Raw genomic sequence first — 18,509 nt, 5'->3', positions numbered from 1 at the left:
CAAAAAAGAATCCATAAAGGTGTATACATGTATACATACTGATATTTTGTAACACCCAAAATTTTGAATAATTCAAATTCATTAAAATTTGCTCAAATTAGGGTGTCATTTAAATTCTAGGCATTTAAATTCATTTTCTTTAATTTAATTAAATTCATCATAGGAGTTAATTGTGCATTCATGCTGGTGCATTTATTTTGATTGCTTGAGTTTGAATCAAATTTTGAATTTCCAAATTTAAATTTGATTTCCCAAAACATTTTTCCTTTCTCCCTCTCTTTTATTTTCTCTTTTACTCTCCTGGGCCGCATCCATCTTTCTCTCCCTTTCTTCTTCTTCTTTCGGCCCAGCCCCCTTTTCTTTTTCTTCCCGCGCGGCCCAGCTGCGCAGCAGCACCGCGGGCCCCTTCTTCTTCTCCTTTGCCGGCCCGCTCCACCTTCTCTCGCAGCCCAGCCGCTTCCCCGCTCACCGGCCGCCCGTTTCCCTCTCGCGCGGCCCACCACCTCACCTTTCCCTCCGCGGCCCGCGAAGCGCGCGCCGGCCCATCGCTCCGCCTTTCGCCCGTGTCCGCTGAAGAGTGGGCCCCACCCGTCATCTCCCTCCTCCGGCCGTATCTGGCCGGGACTCCCGCAACCGCCGCGCCACCGATTCCGCAACTAGCCGCCTCCGCTCCGACTCCTTCGGGGAGTTTAAACCCGGGGCGCCCTATCTCTAAGCCCTCCGCCCTATATAAGCTGCCGCCCCTCCCGGTCTCCTCCGCCCGCACCCGCAGCACCCCAAAACCCTAGCACCCGAGCTCCAAGCGCCGCCGCCTCTTCCCCACCGTCAAGCGCCGCCTCCGGTGAGCTCCGGTCGTCAAGGACCCCCAAAACGAGTTCGCCGCGCCCTCCTCTTTCTTCTGGTGCTTTCCGCGCGCGAAACTGATGTCCGGGGTGTAGTTTCGGGTTACTCCGGCGACCCGCCGCCGCTCGCCGCCGTCGGTCGCCTGTTTTCCGCCGCCGCCGCGATGTCGTGGATGACCGCGACCGTCGGATCAAGATCCGACGGCTCGTAGCGAGTCAAACAAGACCGTGTAACGGTCAACCGAGCCGCGCCGCACTGCTTTTGCTCTTAAGCCCCCGCCTTTTCCGCAAATCAACCCGCGGTCCAGATCACGTTGAAAAATATTTATAGATCTGCCCTCGCACTTTTCGGTTTAACCCTTGAGCTTTCCAGAAATCAACCCGCCGTCCGGATTTGAGTTTTTACGCGTCAGACCTTCGGTTTATACGCGTAATTACATATAAGCCCTCGGTTTTCGCGGATAGGCCCTAAAAGTTTTATTTTTCTTACAGAAAAGTCCCTGGATCTTGTTTTGATCATATCTTTTGCATCTTAACTCCGTTTTTCGCGTTCTTTATATCCACGTGTTCGTTTTAAAGTGTAGATCAACTTTTCAAGCTTGTTTTCTCTGTTTAACTATGATTGGTGTACTGTTTTCTTACTTTTTTCCCATGTTTGCTTGTATGTGCTCGTGTGACGCGTGTAGACGTCCCGCAGTTCGAGGGAGTTGCAGATCAAGCCTTCGAGGAGTACGAACAGCAGGAGCAAGGCCAAGAAGGCAAGTCGTGTCCTTGATCACTACCTTTTTGTCCTATATACCTTTACTTTCTCGTACTCAACATTTATGCTATGCACATGTTAAGATTAAATTGATGGGTCCCAATTAAGGTTCGCCTAGATTGATTTACCTTTGCCTTGACCAACCGGTTTACTTTATGTTGGGTAGCTCATGCTTAGTGCTTACTTGGTACATGGTGGTTTAACTAAACACAATGCTTAATCTTGCTTTACTTCTGTTATACCTTTCATTAAGACAAGATCATTATTTGTTAATCGGAACATGGAGAACCACCCAGGAAAACAGTGCTACCACAAGACTAAATGGCTCTGGTCTTGGCTGATTAATTAGAAACCTTAGTCTGGGGTGACCTTACTCGTGATGAGGCAAAAGGGGGGACTGAGTCGTTGCATTTTGCCTGGGATGGGTGGTGCACGCCAGACACCGAAACCTTAGCGGGTTGCCACTGACTAATGAATCTTTGTAAAGGCCTCGTAGCGTCCCTATGCAATCACACCTCGGAAGTGTGGTATGGTGCCTTGCAAACACCGCATGGTTGGGTCCAAAGTTCTTTTGAACTTTTACGCGACTTGTGGGTAAAGATGTGCCACCTCTGCAGAGTGTAAAACTGATCGATCAACCGTGCTCACGGTTAGGAGCGGCCTGGACCCTCACATGATAATATTATCGGAAGATGGATTTAACTTGTTATCATTTCATGCATATGTTGCTTACTTTATTTATGATCATGTTTAATTTCGGGAGGTATGAACTTATATTTAGTTAATTGCTAATAAAACTTGACCAACTTAATTAAAAGCGAATGCTATTTATGCCTTAGCCATACCTTGAATTAGCCTTACACTACACTATTCCCCACGACTTGTTGAGTACCAACCATAAGTGTACTCACCCTTGCAAAACCGCTGTTCAGACCAAGCTAATTGGGACGAGGAGTATCTACACGACTTTGAGGAGTTCTAGGCGTACGTTTCTTCAGTCAGCTGCCTGTGGAGTTGTCGTCGTCTTTGGAGTTCCACTGCGTAATAATTAGACTTTGTGGTTTATTTGAGACTTTCGGTCATGTAATAATGGTTAATACTCTCTTTATTCGATGTAGCACTGTCTTTGTTATTCACTATTGCCGTACATGTGTGTAACTTGATCCTGGCGCACATGTATTTAATGCACTCGATTTTGTCCTTAAAATCGGGTGTGACATATTTCTAAGTTACCATGTACATGCCCAAGCATGAAGGAAACAATTAGCTTCCATTTGAGCCAAGCACTTAGGTACAACAATTAGGTTACAAAATATGCACGTACTAAGAACATCCAATCAGATATACTTGCACAAGATTGAACTCGACCTGGCTGCATTTTTAAGCCATCACTGGGTCAAAAGATCTCAATGATCCAATGTTAACTGCGAAGCCCCTCACTAGTCACTTCAAAAAAAAGGGAAGTTGTAAATGTTGTATAGTGCCGATTCTAATCCTGAATTGAATACAACATTGCAGCTATGGCAGGCCGCAGGTGCGCTGCTGTTTAGTGGTTACTCTACAGAACTGAGCGATAAGGATAGCATCCACATTTAACTGTCCTTTTCCGATTCCTTATCAGACTTATCCTTGACCTGGTCAATGCTAGAATCAGAAGCTTCTCTTCCCTCCGGGGGAAGAGGTTCTTCATTCTCATCGACTGGATGTGCAGAATCTTCAGCAGTTGGGCCTGTTGGTCCATCAGAGGAGGAGCATGTTGGGTTATTGAGCTTGCTAAATAGTAGTTTCTTCACAGCTGGCTGGTGAAGAACTGAAAATAACACAAGTGTATGTACTAAGTGCAATGGACATAAAACCAAACCATTTGTAAGGTATAATAGACAATGACAGGAATCACCTATCGTTTGTGCAAGAGATGCAAAGTTCCAAGTGACCAAGTAGCAACAAATTGCCTGGGCAGGAGAAAAATTGAAAAAGCATTTCAATGATCAAACATTTGAAAGCTAGGAAGAATGCAATGGAGTGAGAAGCATTTTAAGTTTGTAACACTTATGTGTCTAAATATTTATATCAGTTTACCATGAGAGAAATAGTTAATACACATAGCCTTGATGTCCAAAAAAAGTAATGGACCATACTGTACAATCGGTGGACAAACAAATGGACTAGCTGCTAACAAGTCAAATCTTAACAGCTACATGGAACTGTAGTTTTTGATGAAGCAGTGGTGGGTTTCATCAATAACCTTATCCAATAGCATAACCAAAAGCTTCCGTTACTAAATTAGGTTACATAAACAGCAAAACCATGTCTTTCAAAGATATAAAAGAATTTGAATTAAAATTTCTTGACGACCTACCTCACAACAGATTAAGATTCCCTGGTGCATTGCATGTGCTCAATAATACGATTTGAATTAGGAAACAGGAATGTATCTCAAAACAAAATAAAGATAAGATATATGCCACTCCAGAGTTGCTAATTTTCACATCTACATTCGTAAAGTCCCTCTGTGAGCCGCTGCTAAATTGCAATAGTTTTAAAATATGCCACTATGGGGCCAGACCATTCTTGGTTTCTTTCAGCATTTTTTCTCACCTATGCATGCTCTTTGAAGCATACTAGACCTGAGCAAAAGAGCCAGGCCCAGCCCAGCCTGAGCCCGACGGGCTAAGGGCGGCCCGATACTCATTTAGGGCTGGGTGTGGAGTGGATTTTTTAAGTCCAAAAAAATCAGGCCCATCCAAGCCCAGCCCAAACAATAAAATTAATTATATTTACCCTGAACATTGATGGGTGGCTCGGCCCGAGCCAGAGCCCGACCTGAAATGGGCCCGATTTTGTTGGCCCGATAGATCCGATAGAAACCAGGCTTTTTGCCAGCCCGGCCCGGCCCGTACTGTCAAAAAAGACAGGGGATACAACAACTACTTACAAACTTGGCCCATAATTGAATATTTAAAAATGACCTCTTTGCAGTGCCATTATTATCAAAGAGAATTTTTCTTTAACAGCCTATATCAAAACAAGCAACTCTTTAGTGAATTTTCTAATATTTTCAAAAGTAAACTATGCTCTTATATCCAGTGTCTTTTATTTCAAAGGCAACCATCACCCCAGGCATCACTGAACTAGAAACATGCAGCAAACAGAAACATGGATCCACTACATAGTTTAATAGTGCTCAGATCAAAATGTTCCACCACAGAAATTCTCTTGTCTGATGGCATCATGAATTACTGGCATAGCTCACAAAACATGATATAACTATTAAGGAAAGGTTCAAGCATGAGCAAATACTATTATACAATACATTTACCTTTGGAAAGCTTGCTGCAAACGGGAAAGTTAAAACTAATAATATTCTCACAATATCCGTCCCAAGAGATCTTTCTCTCTTTGTATAATGTAGACTGAACTGCAACACCAAAAAGTATTTTTAGTTAACAGTTTAAAGTTAGGACTGAAGGTGTACAAGAGGACAGAAGGAAACGCTAACAATGATGGGTTCAAATGTTCCTCAGACTCCATAGGTCAGTTGATTAATAATAGATTCATGAGAACAAATAAATTAATAAAGCAACTGTAGAGGAATAGGCGCATTGTAAGAAAATGGTAAAAAAAACCTGCTACTATTTGCACATAACCATTATTCAATAACAGATCATGACTCATTATTGTAGGATGTGAGTGTGTGGTCACATATAATTCTTGAATTGATAAAGAAAGATTAATACATGACCACTTTGCATTAAAAGAATATTATCTAAAATATATAGCATCAGTCTTACAGAAGCAGCACATCATTGACGAAAAATGGAAAGACCATATTCATTTACAAATAGAATTCACGTAAGCAAACACACAAAATAGAAAGAGAAAAAACTGCATGCAGGATTCACAGGTGGAAGTATACGCCCAGAACTTGCTTTGGTCAAGTGGTATACCACAGGCAGTGACATGTACCATGAATCTTCAGGTTAATATTTGCAAGAGAGACAATCTAATGGAGCCATTTGCAAATTAAAAATTTGAACTTCACATGACAGAATAATAATCAAATTGAGATAGGATATTAATGGTGAAAACAACAAACACATATAATGATCTTTCCACATGGCATTACAAGAGGCTCAATTGGCAATCTAAAGAAAATTAACAGAGCAAATATTCAAAGCATGTATCAACCTAACCTTAAATTTTATAGCACAAGAGGGAACATACGTATCAATCAGATCAACTACTGAGCATACCTCCAATCTAAGCAAGAGGGATAGTGATACCATAGCTGGAAAGATGTATAGGGCATCAGGAGTTGTCAGATCAGTAAACCAGAATGCACCGCCCTCTTTTAAAGATGGGTGTTTCTGAACCATGTTTGATATCTAGAAGCAATATAGAAGAATGAAACGTCTGTGAGAAAGAAACAATGAAGTTGGTGGTGATGGTAAAACATGTGCATCAAAGATTAGTTAACAGATGTTCCGACATAAGGGGTCAACTTACAGCGAAGTAAAGAGCCATAAAAGTATATGGTCTCCCAATCGAAATAAACACCAGAGGACCCAAACTGTGTGAACAAAGGCAAGCATTTTGATGTTTGTTAGAGAAACCCATGCAAGCTCCCTAAAGAAATCAGGAGCAACAGCTGTCTCCGTGACTACGAGATAACAAAGCATAAAGGTTGGGACCAGCAACATGGGATTATTAAGGCCAAGTAGAGAAGTTAATAATCAGAACAATGGAACTAGTGGACATATAGCATATTAACATCTATGATGCGTAACGCTTACAAACTATACTTTCACAGCAATACAATATAAACAAGGAAATCAATCTTCTTAAATTAGCAGCGAAAAGTGACCGGACGGGCTGAAGGAGGTACAAAATATAGACAGCACAACTGTAAGAACCTTTTCCTGTTTGGAATTGCAAATGCAAGTACACAAATAGTGCTAGCAAACTACGCTTTTATGGACATATCTAAGCTATGTATAAAGATTGTTTTTTAGAAAACATGGATAAGCAAGTGCGAGACAGTCATTGTCTCTGCCTGGGGTCTGAGTCTGGCAGTCATAGAAACAAGTGTGTCAAAGCAGGCAAGAACAGCTCACACATCTACTTCTAGCACATAACAGTATAACACGTAGATAAAGAACTTTTCGAAGAACAAATCAACTATTAACAATGAACTGAAGCACTAATTAAAGAATCAAATCAATTACATGCCACCACACAACGTGCTTAAGTCTGATTTTCCTTTTATGTCACTCGTCAATGCATAACGCAAATAATAGAGTTCATAAAGCGTTAACTTTTGACATGGATAATCCATTGTTGGGGGGAATGGCCCAGCCCATGAAGGAAATGGGCCTCATGTAAAGGATCAAGGGCCTACTTGTAATTGATGTACCCACTAGGGGCTTGGGGGCAAATTGCTACCTTCCTCCATCCTCTATATAAAGGACCTAAGGGGTTATGAGGAGGGGACTCACTTGAGCTCTCCTCACTTGCTCTCATGTTTTGTGCCTTTATCTCTCCTATTTCTACCCTTCTACCCTCCCTCCTCTCTTTTCCATGTTTAGAGGAGTAACATCCCCAACATCCATAACATAAATGCTTGTGATGTCCTATTATAAAACTTATACTCTAACCAAAAGCATTTCATCTCATTCAATCAAAATCGACTGTGGCATCAGATAAGGTAATCTAACATTACATGATCATGTCTTAAATAGAGACATTAAGGGTGTGTTTGGTTGCATGTATCATTTGGTTCATGTATGAAATGGTTCAAGATAGATAGTTGTCTTTTGTTTGATTGGTTGAACCGTACCAACTCATCCAAGATGATGCCATACCACTTGGTATAACTATCTACTAAGAATGGTGAATCATATGATTCAAGCAAATTGGTTGAACCATATCATCCAGGATCATCCATACACGCATCATGTGGTGCATTCAACCAAACACACCCTAAGTATACTTCAATAGTCCAAAGTCATGATTGAACACAAGAAAGAAAAAGCTAGGCAATAAAAAAAAAACTCTCTTTCACAGTTTCATGTTAACATTGAACACTAGACGCTTCCTTTCATCCAGCAAGAGACAATAAGCATCTTAAAATAAGCTCATACCTTTTTAAGAAAGAAAGTGCTCTGTCTACAGCTTCGTGTTCTGATTTCTCATCCTTAGCCTGCAGGAAGATCTTGTGCAGTCAAGTTATTTGGCAATAAAATGTAAATATTATAATTTGAAATAGGGGTAGCAAGAAAGCTAATGCATTAAATATTTCTAACTACAGCAAGCATGAATAGTATCATGATACATACCCTTTTCAGCAGCGTTGCAACTGCAGAGGATTCCTGATGTGCCACCTATTTAAGCTCAAAAGTGAAAGAAAACAATGCTTAATACTGTCAAGTTCCTCATAACATATTAAAACTAGAACTTATCTCAGTTACTGTTGTAAAGTTTTAGGACTTATTTGGGATGCAGGGGCATCATTTAAAACAATTGACATCAGATGTGAACCTGGCAAAAATTCCACATTCTAAACTCCGAAAAAGGCTTTGAGATAGCAGTGACTTCATACACTTAAATCTGCCTAGCACACATTTACTAGTGGATACTGCATACATGCTACTATGTGGATAAGAAGTTTTAATTTGTGAATCATCACTGCTTAAACCACATATTACTAATGGATATTACACCAGTTTGCATCTGTTAGATGAAAGATTCTTTTAAGTCCATAAAAGAACTGATCAGGATGTGGTTTCATTATCATGAACAAATCATACAATTCCGAACTTGAAGGTGAATGTTAAATTGTGGGCATGCAATCCTGCTTACCTAGAATTCTAAATATTAGTATATATGTCAATATGTGTTTGTTCTAACAATTCCAAAGTAGGAAAACAAAGAGAGGTAACATTCCTAAATAAAACCTTACACGAATTTGTTTTCTGGCGCTGAGTAACAATGTGAGCAACATCGATTGTAGCAGCACCGTGGAGACAGCAATGGAAAGCCACCTACGGTTCAAAGAGGCCACCAATGGAGAAGGTGATAAAAATTCCAACAATAATTAAGGTCGCAAGGACACAAAATCCGCAAACCCCTAACTAAACCCTAACCAGTTGAGCCCGGTGAAGGAGTGGACAGCGTCGATGAGGTGCTGCACCGCCACGACGGATAGCGAAGAATCCTCCGTAATCCACGCCACCTCGCTGGGAAGGCTCGCCGGGGCCGCGGGCGCCGCCGCGGCGCCGGTGAGGACGGCGCCCGCGTCCGCCACTCGATGGGGAGGCAACGAGGAGAAACCGCGGCGAGATGGACCAGCGCCAGCGAGGTGGACGCCAAAGGGGAAGAGGGACAGGGTTTGGGCCGCTGTTCTGGATGATTGGGGGAGCGGGAAGTGGGGTGACCGGAACAGGGGCTGCGGGGGATGAAGGGGGGATGGGGTGGTTGTGGCGTCGCCGGAGCAGTGCTCGGCGAGGAGGTGGGGGAGTCCGGCGTGGAGGCGGCTGGAGAGGCGGGAGGCAAGGCTTCTCCGCGCGGCCGCGGCGAGCGCCATGGCGGCGCTGCAGGAACAATGCCGTCGCCGTGTATTTGTGGAGAGATCAAGCTTTACTGTTTATAACCCTCGTTTCGCAAGCTTTTTAAAATATGACATTGAGCATGCGAATTTTTTCAATTCGGGGGATTTCCACCTTTTCTCTATTTCACTCTTTTTATTTTATATCCCTAGTGAATGGACAGGTATGCCCATGCCTTATCCTCTGCATCGATTAGATTAGGACTGGCGTATCTTCTTCTCTTTTGGCTTCGTCGATTTACCGCTGCCATAAATAGTTTCACCGATTCGCCAATAATAACACCTGCAACCTTATTTTTCTTGCCACTACGGTGTTTCCAATCCATTTTAATTCTCTCTCCCATACATACCTACGTGAAATAACAATATTATCTTTTTTTTCTAAATGCTCACGTTCCAGATAAGGCTGTTCGGAGATGTTCTCGAGGACTGACAGCACGAGCGCCACGGTAGACCCAGATCCTAGCGTCGCCCCTGCTAAAATTCGTACGCTGCAGTCTGATTGACATGAAACATTAAGAATTAATTTTACACCTAACAATATCATGGTTCATTCACTCATAATGAGTTCACAAATTCAGTCAACTTCGTTGCAGGATCCAAGCTGCAATCATTTAGTATACAGACCATAATTTAAAATAGCAGTCATCATATAATTTAGATAGCTGAACAAAATAGCAGTGATCACACAGTTTAGATGGCTCAACGCATTGCTGCCTAAACAAAATAGCAGAGTCATCACGCCGGCCGCCTGAGCATTGCTGCAGGCCGCCGAACACCACGCGTTTTGCTGCGCTCACATGGCACCGCGCGTGCTTGGCAACTGCAGCGCCGCCGCATCCTCTCCGCCAGCCATGGCTGTGACCGCCTGGAGCAGGCCCCACCGCCGGTATTAAGCGCCACGGCTACCTCGAGACGGCGCCGCATGGAGGGTCGTCCGGTCATGGGCGGACCTTCAGTAGAGCGTGACGACGAGCAACCAGCGCAAGCTCGGGGAGGAGAGCTGCTACCCTCTCCGCCGCCGGCAGTGAGGAGCACAGCCTGAACTCGCGGCATGCTTCACTATATGGCATCGCACGGGGGAGCAAGAGATGCAGCAGGCTGCGCTGCACGGCCGCACAGCAGCGAATCGGAGCGGGCGACGAGGGAAAACGGAAGTGGCAAGGTCAGGCTCATGTGGAGGCCACTCCGGCGTGTTTCAGGTGGCGGCGGCAGTAGCACCAGAGCGCCGCTCTGTCTGGCAAGTGAGGCTCCAGCGATCCAGTCCAACGAAGAGATAAGGAAAAGGGGGCAAAATGGTCATTTGAGTTGTGTCTGGGAATAAAAAAATAAGACAAAAGAACAGAAATAAATAAAAGAGAATAAAACCATTCAGAAACAATCCATACGCAGAGGGTTAAATTTCAAAAGGCATGCGAATTGAGGTCTATAAACGGTGAGGCTTGCGAATTCGATGTGTAATATCGAAATTTCTCTTATTGGTGAAGGGTAAATTGGTAATTTTAAGAGAAAACTGGTTCGACACAATTTTCATCAGTAGATTAGATTTCTTTTAAAATTTCAATGGATTTGATCGATTTAAATGAATTTTATAGAAATTCCAGGGCTATCTCTTTCCCAAGACTATTTAAATTCTTTTGTATGCAATCCTTATCTAACAAATTTATCTAAAAATGATTCGTTCATAAAAGAAAAGCCTGCAACTTTCTGCATGATGTGCTACTGGTCTATGTGAGAGCGTGATACAATGTTACTTTTGGAGAGAGGACATATCATGGACAAAGCCGAATAATTTGTTGTTTAGTTGCAGCTGAAAATTAGTTGTTTTGGTTTCAAATATCATTACTGTTTAAAATATCATTTAATCGAAAGTTCGTATAAATCTCTTCAAATATAGTCAAAGTTTGAATACCCACTAAACTGTGTATTAGATCAATTTACCCCAAATAGAATTTATCTTTATTTGTTTCTTCATAAACAACTCGAACTGTAATTCAATATTACAGGTTCATAATGGATATCACAATATAGTTCAAAAAACATTTTAAGATTTTTTTCATCATTATTTTTCATATAATTTGTATTTTGGCTATTAAGTTATTATTAAATTTCCTATCCTATCAAAATAATGACAAAAAAATCATGATATATTTTTCTATGTCAGCTATCATCTTCAAAGTTTTAACTTAGGACTCCACTTCTGAATTGATAAACAAAAGGACAAGTTATATTAGGGACTAAATTAAACCAAAAAGCATAATTTAAGGGAAAATATTGAACTAAAAAATAGTTAGAGATTATCCAAATTTTGACTATGGAATTTGAATTTTTTTCCTTATTTATTCATGCATTCTATTGGGATGCATATCGTTGTTGCATCTTAGTCTTTTTTATTACATGCACCTATCCGAGAGTTGGTATCCATCATAATAACCACACTACTAGAAAAAGGGGCTTCAGTCCTCACAAAAATACTAGGAAGATTTCGATCCGGTATTAATGCTAGTACCGGATCTAAATTTGGTGATCCCTATAGGCATTTTAGTACAAGTCCTCCACGGGTCAATAAAAAAGAGGAAAGCATCTTTTAACTAGTTAGATGTGCTATGTAGGTCAGATGCTAAGAAGGTATACGCACGACGCAAGAGGTACTAGGTTCGAATTCTCCATGACTACATTTCGTGCAAAAAATCGCATGGCTTGGTGTGTGTGTGCAAGTCTTCCCCAATTTAAATTTTATTTATAATTTATTGGATGGGTGAGGAACGCAGTACTAAAAATCGAGACTTTTACTCTCGGTTTCATTGTATCGGTTCTAAAATTAAGACTAAAAGGGGTTTTGGAAGACCTCTATGGTAAGCCCCAAAAGATGCATAGCAAGGGATCTGGGGTCTCAGGCTATCAGCGTGTGCCAAATGATGAAGAAAGAGGGATTTGGGGATGGGTTTTAGCTAGGGGTGGGGAATAGGATAATATTGTACAAATATGTGTACAAATATGTGATAGTGCAACACCTCGATCGTATAGTAAGCTCCGATTCCTCGTGTATGCCCCGAACATGTGATTTATGAGCTATGTGTTGCACCCAAGTACACATAGCCAATGCTATTTATGAGCTATCATGTGCCAAATAACATGAGCATTGTTAATAACAAATACTAGCAGAAAGTTCATACTCCCTCTAGAAGGTGAAGCTATCCGGTGTTGGTATATTAACATTTCAGTTGGGCAGATCACTTTCGAGACACGGAACATGCAACCTTAGGTCAGAGAGGTGTTGTAGGTGAGAAGATTGAATTCAGCGTTTTCTTTCTTGCATTGGAAAAATGCAATTATCTCATAGGAAGAATATAGCGTTCCATTGATAGTGTAAATTAAGTGGCGCACCAAGATCGGCAACCGTTCCCCTACGTTTTTCATGGATGATGCTATCATCTTAACCTAGCTACTACACTAGCAGCAAATTAAGAAAAAATAGTTGTGTGTGTAGGAATGCTGCCAGAACAAGTCTGAGTATCAAGCTGGAGGCAAACTGGTTAATTTTCACGATGCTGAATTTTTTTTTGGCTGCTAGTAACCTGCTACCTCTATAGTCGTCGTCGGCAGCCAGCAGGCTACAACAGAAGTCTTGAAGCTGGACGGACGACGGAATGGAAGATCAGAGCCACCCCTGGTGTGTAGGCAAGGAGCTACCATTGTGTCCATCCTTGTCGCGGTTTCTGTAGCAGACCAGAAGAAATTTTACCGGTCTCAAACTCTCAATGCAGGTTGTCATTTTTATCGGGACAAACGTTTTGGTATATGATCGTAGAGTTAATGGACCACAAGAAATTTGTTTTTCCTGTTGTGCTCTGAACTATTTCCATACACATTCTTTGCTTTACATTTACATCAGGAAATGGCATGATCCATCTAGAGGACACAAGTCAGTAACGCATCGAAAGCATAATTACGTTTTGTAGCTGGTATTCGCTTACATGTTTACAATATCTTTGGTTCAACTGTTCATGTAGCTGGAGGTCTGAGTATAATTGCTTCCAGAAAAGGTCTGAGTATCAACCTGGAGGTAAACAGGTTGTTCATGTAGCTGGACGGACAAAATGGAAGATCAGAGCCACCCCTGGTCTGTAGGTAAAGGAGCTACCATTGTGTCGTCCTTCCTTGCCGCGGTTTCTCACTGGTAGAGAATTGGCCTTTAGTCCCGGTTGGTAGGGTGCATATCTCTCGAAAATCCATCCGGGATAAACCAACTGGGACAAAAGGGGGGTCTTTAGTCCCGGGTCTTTTAACCGGGAGTAAAGGTCCCCCTTTAGTCCCGGCTCGATTCCAACCGGGACTAAATGGCGCTTGCATGGCACTGCCGTGACGCCTGAATTTTTCATGCATGCATCACGTATACGTAGTACCGCGGCCCTTTTAATTTGTTAACCTTGTAGTTGAGATTTTTATAGAACGAAATCAACTAGTATTTAAACGAATGGGATTTGTAATTATACAATTACTATATATATACACAATCCTTATACACAATTCATATACACAATTCAACTAGCTTAGTACAAATCGATCATAATTAGCGCGTATTATATATACAAATAAATCAAAGTATCTTCCTACAATCTTCCCGTCGTGGTGTTGCTGATCGGAGTGTCTAATTGTCGTCCATCGTAATAAAATTCTCCTTTTGGATTTACCACCTCGTCCATTATGAATCCAATGAGACCTTCACATATTGCCGCTACTCTTTCTTCCTTCAAGAGTCCTTGTTGAATATTTAACATCTATAATTTGGAAATTTGTGAATGTTACATGAACAAATACATATAAGGAGCTAGAAAATAATTAACTAGTAATAGTTTTATTTTACGTACTTTAAAGTTGTGCGGCGTCATCTTCGGTCCCTTGGGTCCCAAAAAACTGTGCATGTGCTCACAGATGTAGTAGCCACATAGATTATTCCCGGGTTCCTGTCTTAAGCACTTCAGTGCGGAAAAAAATAAGTTATGAAATATTCGTGTTATACAATGTAATAAATGTGCAGACTGCATACGTACCGGGAAGTCTGTGTTCCATGTAAGTTTTTCTTTGAATGGACCTTTGTGTGTCCTTATGAATTGTTTCCATGCACTGCGGATTAGAATAATGAATGATATAGTGTAACAGGGATAAAATTTAGGAAATAAATTTTTGCATAGAGATAAAGGTCTAGAATTATTACAAGCCTAGCATGTCTTTCAATTCTTGGTAGTCCACCGGATCTTTCCTTAACGAATCAAAGACAGTGACGTGGCTTCTTTCAGGCTCAATTATAATAAGGATCCAGTGGAAGCTGCGTGCGTAAAATGTTCATGCATATTAGAGATAACTAACATGTAGAGATAAGAAAAAAGACATCGAAAGTAGACGGTATACACACACTTACTTGAAGTTGTATGGAAGTAGTATGAAATCCTTGAATGTTTGTTTGTGTAGGAAATTGTATATTTCCGCAAAGGTTTTTTCCGGCGCTAATTGTATCTGTTGTTGGTTAACTACAGATGGATCCATGAAGCCTATATGTAGGTACGCATCTCGGCGGCATGTCTGAATTAGCATCCTACATGAAATGGAAGATGAAGTTAGTACGGTGACGCACGCCAAAATTTACATGTAGAGATAAACGGACACTTACAGAATCCAAGCGCTGATCAGAGAGACGTCCAGGGCATCATGATGGTACACTTCGTATATATCCTTAAAGTCTAGCCACAGCACTTTCTCCCCTTCACCGTGAAAATCTATCGGTTTTACATTCATGCCGATCATCTCCCTCGAGTCGGCGGATGCCATCATGTACCATTGATGGAATTCGTACATCTTTGTTGATAGCTTCCGTACCAATGAAGGCTTTACTAGAGGTTTGCCTAGCTCATAAGGCCACTTCGGCTCAGGGGGCAGTGCAGTTGGCGTCTCAACTTGCCCTATGCATTCATCAAGTCCCAGACCTGTTTCTTCCATGAACTTCAATACATTTGCTTGTTGATCCAAGGGCATTGCTTTTACCCGTTGAGCATCTGTTTTTGATAAATGGCTGAGGTCGGGGACTGGACCGCTGGAAGATGACTTTCTTTCCTTTTATCCTTTTCATCAGCTTTTACTAGAGCCCGTTCATAGTTTGACAAGAGTGGTATCCTTTTCTTGGCTCCTTCTTCCATCCTGATAAAAAAGTTTAAATCTCACCGACTTACTGGCGGTGGCTCCATCTCCCTTGCCTTTTTTTTCTTCGGCTTGTTTCTTGAACCACTCACTGGCCTCTCGTTGGATTTCTGCCCACTGTTCTGCATGAGACATTGCCTCAAAGCGTTCCTTACGAGTCACTTCAGGCTCCTTTGTTTTCTTCTTTCTCTGTCTTTGCTTGGGAGGCGGTGCTCGTGACTTCTTTAGTGGTGCTGCAGGTTCCTTCAAGGGGGCCGCTCTTGGTGCTGGCGACGGTGATCGGGGAGGGGTGTTGTTATTATCGTCGTCGCTCCCAGCACCAGGATGTGGTGGAGATGGAGACCTTGATATAGATGGAAGGGACGGTCCTGGAGCAGGAGATGCCGGTCTCGAGGTATGAGGAGAAGGTCGCTGCTGGGGATCTACGGGGAGCGGTCTTGAGGTCTGAGGAGATGGCTCCGTGCCGGGAATAATGATGTAGCGTTTCTTCCATAGAATGATCCCATGAAGCGCATCTGCCAATGTCTTTTCCCCATCGCCTCCCGGGAAGTCGAGGTCTAGACCTTCATACTGGGGATCAACTATTTGCTCTACGCAGACGCTGGCGTAGCCTGTTGGAATGTCCATGCCATGACTGCTCTGCCCTGCCAGGGTTGCTAACGCACTCCCGTACGCTACCTGTACATATAGCAGAAGTAAACAAGTTGAACTCCGATCTCGAGGCCTGGATCAATTGACAAGATTGCATAAATATTATGTATAAGTATACCTTAATAGTGAGGTTGCCGACCGGTGCATGCAGCTCACATGAGGTCCGTTGCGTGATGGCATCCACGGGGAACCGTTGCTCCTCCACGGGTAACCTGGGCGTCTGCGCATCGGGGACCCCTGTAGAAGCACAACTGCTCAAGAGGCGTTGAAAACCCCTGAATAGAAACAAGAGGGTTAAATTTTTGAGGGTTATAAACGGTGAGGCTTGCGAATTTGACGTGAAATATCAAAATTTCTCGTATTGGTGAAGGATAAATTGGTAATTTGAAGAGAAAACTGGTTCGACACAATTTTCATCAGTAGATTAAAGCTCATCACTTAGATTTCTTTTAAAATTTCAATGGATTTGATCAATTCAAATGAATTTTATAGAAATTCCAGGGCTATCTCTTTCCCAAGACTATTTAAATTCTTTTGTATGCAATCCTTATCTAACAAATTTTATCTAAAAATGATTCGTTCGTAAAAGAAAAGCCTGCAACTTTCTGCATGATGTGCTAGTGGTCTATGTGAGAGCGTGATACAATGTATGTTACTTTTGGAGAGAGGACATATCATGGACAAAGCCGAATAATTTGTTGTTTAGTTGCAGCTGAAAATTAGTTGTTTTGGTTTCAAATATCATTACTGTTTAAAATATCATTTATATTTTCCTTATTCGAAAAGTTCATATCAATCTCTTCAAATATAGCCAAAGTTTGGATAACCACTAAACTGTGTATTAGATCAATTTACCCCAAATAGAATTTATTTTTATTTGTCTTCATAAATAAGTCGAATTTCAATTCAATATTACAGGTTCATAATGGATATCACAATGTAGTTCGAAAAATATTTTAAGACTTTTTTCATCATTATTTTTCATATAATTTGTATTTTGGCCATTAAGTTATTATTAATTTTTCTATCCTATCAAAATAATAATAAAAAAATCATGATATATTTTTCTATGTCAGCCATCATCTTCAAAGTTTTAACTTAGGACTCCACTTGTGAGTCGATAAACAAAAGGACAAGTTATATTAGGGACTAAATTAAACCAAAAGGCATAATTTTAGGGAAAATATTGAACTAAAAAATAGTTAGAGATTATCCGAATTTTGACTATACTTGATGGAGGATTTTGAATTTTTTTTCCTTATTTATTCATGCATTCTATTGAGATGCATATCATTGTGCATCTTAGTCTTTTTTATTACATGCACCTGTCCGGGAGTTGGGATCCATCTTAATAACCACACTACTAGAAAAGGGGGCTTCAGTACTCACAAAAATACAGTGGAGATTTCAATCCGATACTAATGCTAGTACCGGATCTAAATTGGTGGTCCCTATAGGCATTTTAGTACCGGCATTAAAGGATCCTCCATGGGTCAATGCAAAAGAGGAAAGCATCTTTTAACTAGCTAGTTAGATGCGCTATGTAGGTAAGTTGCTAAGAAGGTATATGCGCGATGCAAGAGGTACTGGGTTCGAATTCTCCATGACTACATTTCGTGCAAAAAATCGCGTGCCTTGGTGTGTGTGTGTGCAAGTCTTCCCCAATTTAAATTTTATTTATAATTTATTGGATGGGTGAGGAACGCAGTACTAAAAATTGAGACTTTTACTCTCGGTTTCATTGTATCGGTTCTAAAATTAAGACTAAAAGGGGTTTTGGAAGACCTCTATGGTAAGCCCAAAAGATGCATAGCAAGGGATCTGGGGTCTCAGGCTATCAGCGTGTGCCAAATGATGAAGAAAGAGGGATTTGGGGATGGGTTTTAGCTAGGGGTGGGGAATAGGATAATATTGTACAAATATGTGTACAAATATGTGATAGTGCAACACCTCGATCGTATAGTAAGCCCCGATTCCTCGTCTATGCCCCGAACATGTGATTTAGCAATATGTGTACAAATAGTAAGCCTCGATTAAAGCAACCTCCTTATATATATATACTCCCTTCAAACCTGATATTTATTTTTAATAACAAAGAGTTTAGGAAGCAAGCAGTACAACGGAATTTAATCACTATCCCTATTCTCGCTTGATCTAACTTCCCTGTAGAAACTACATTTTCTAGGTTCAACGCGTGATATCCTACATGCACTTGTGGTACGCTCATCTTGCTAATTACTCTCCATTTTCTTCTTTCAGTTTTTGCAGTTATTAGCCTAGGACTCGCTCCTCGTGACCATTGATTCTTCCAGTTCTAGGCTGTAGATGAAGAGTATAAAAGGATCGTATGCCAACAAATCGAGGACTCTAGCTTTGTATTGTTCGTTCCTCATGCTCCGGGTGGCTTCCTTTCCTAAATCCACCTTACACCCCCATCTGGCTTAGACAGTGCTTATAT

General features: G+C 41.5%; 1 protein-coding gene and 1 long non-coding RNA gene across 2 annotated transcripts; both read right to left on the bottom strand.

Moving 5' to 3' along the window:
• Positions 1 to 2,949: 2,949 nt before the first annotated feature.
• Positions 2,950 to 6,168, bottom strand: LOC117865371 (mitochondrial inner membrane protein OXA1). The gene is made up of 5 exons (XM_034749556.2): positions 6,109 to 6,168; positions 5,856 to 5,987; positions 4,922 to 5,020; positions 3,500 to 3,554; positions 2,950 to 3,412 (listed from the first exon to the last, which is right to left on the bottom strand). Exons 1-5 carry the CDS (start codon positions 6,124 to 6,126, stop codon positions 3,195 to 3,197), a joined length of 522 nt encoding a protein of 173 aa, XP_034605447.2. The 5' UTR covers positions 6,127 to 6,168; the 3' UTR covers positions 2,950 to 3,194.
• A 1,552-nt stretch (positions 6,169 to 7,720) lies between these two features.
• On the bottom strand, positions 7,721 to 9,491 carry LOC140223378 (uncharacterized). The gene is made up of 3 exons (XR_011898814.1): positions 8,561 to 9,491; positions 7,938 to 7,982; positions 7,721 to 7,801 (listed from the first exon to the last, which is right to left on the bottom strand). It is a non-coding gene; the product is annotated as an uncharacterized lncRNA (long non-coding RNA).
• Positions 9,492 to 18,509: the final 9,018 nt, after the last annotated feature.

The sequence above is a fragment of the Setaria viridis genome, chromosome 7 (assembly GCF_005286985.2).
Source record: "Setaria viridis chromosome 7, Setaria_viridis_v4.0, whole genome shotgun sequence".
NCBI lineage: Eukaryota > Viridiplantae > Streptophyta > Magnoliopsida > Poales > Poaceae > Setaria > Setaria viridis.
The sequence above is the reverse complement of the archived record's forward strand: the minus strand, read 5'-3'. Positions and strand labels throughout refer to the sequence as shown.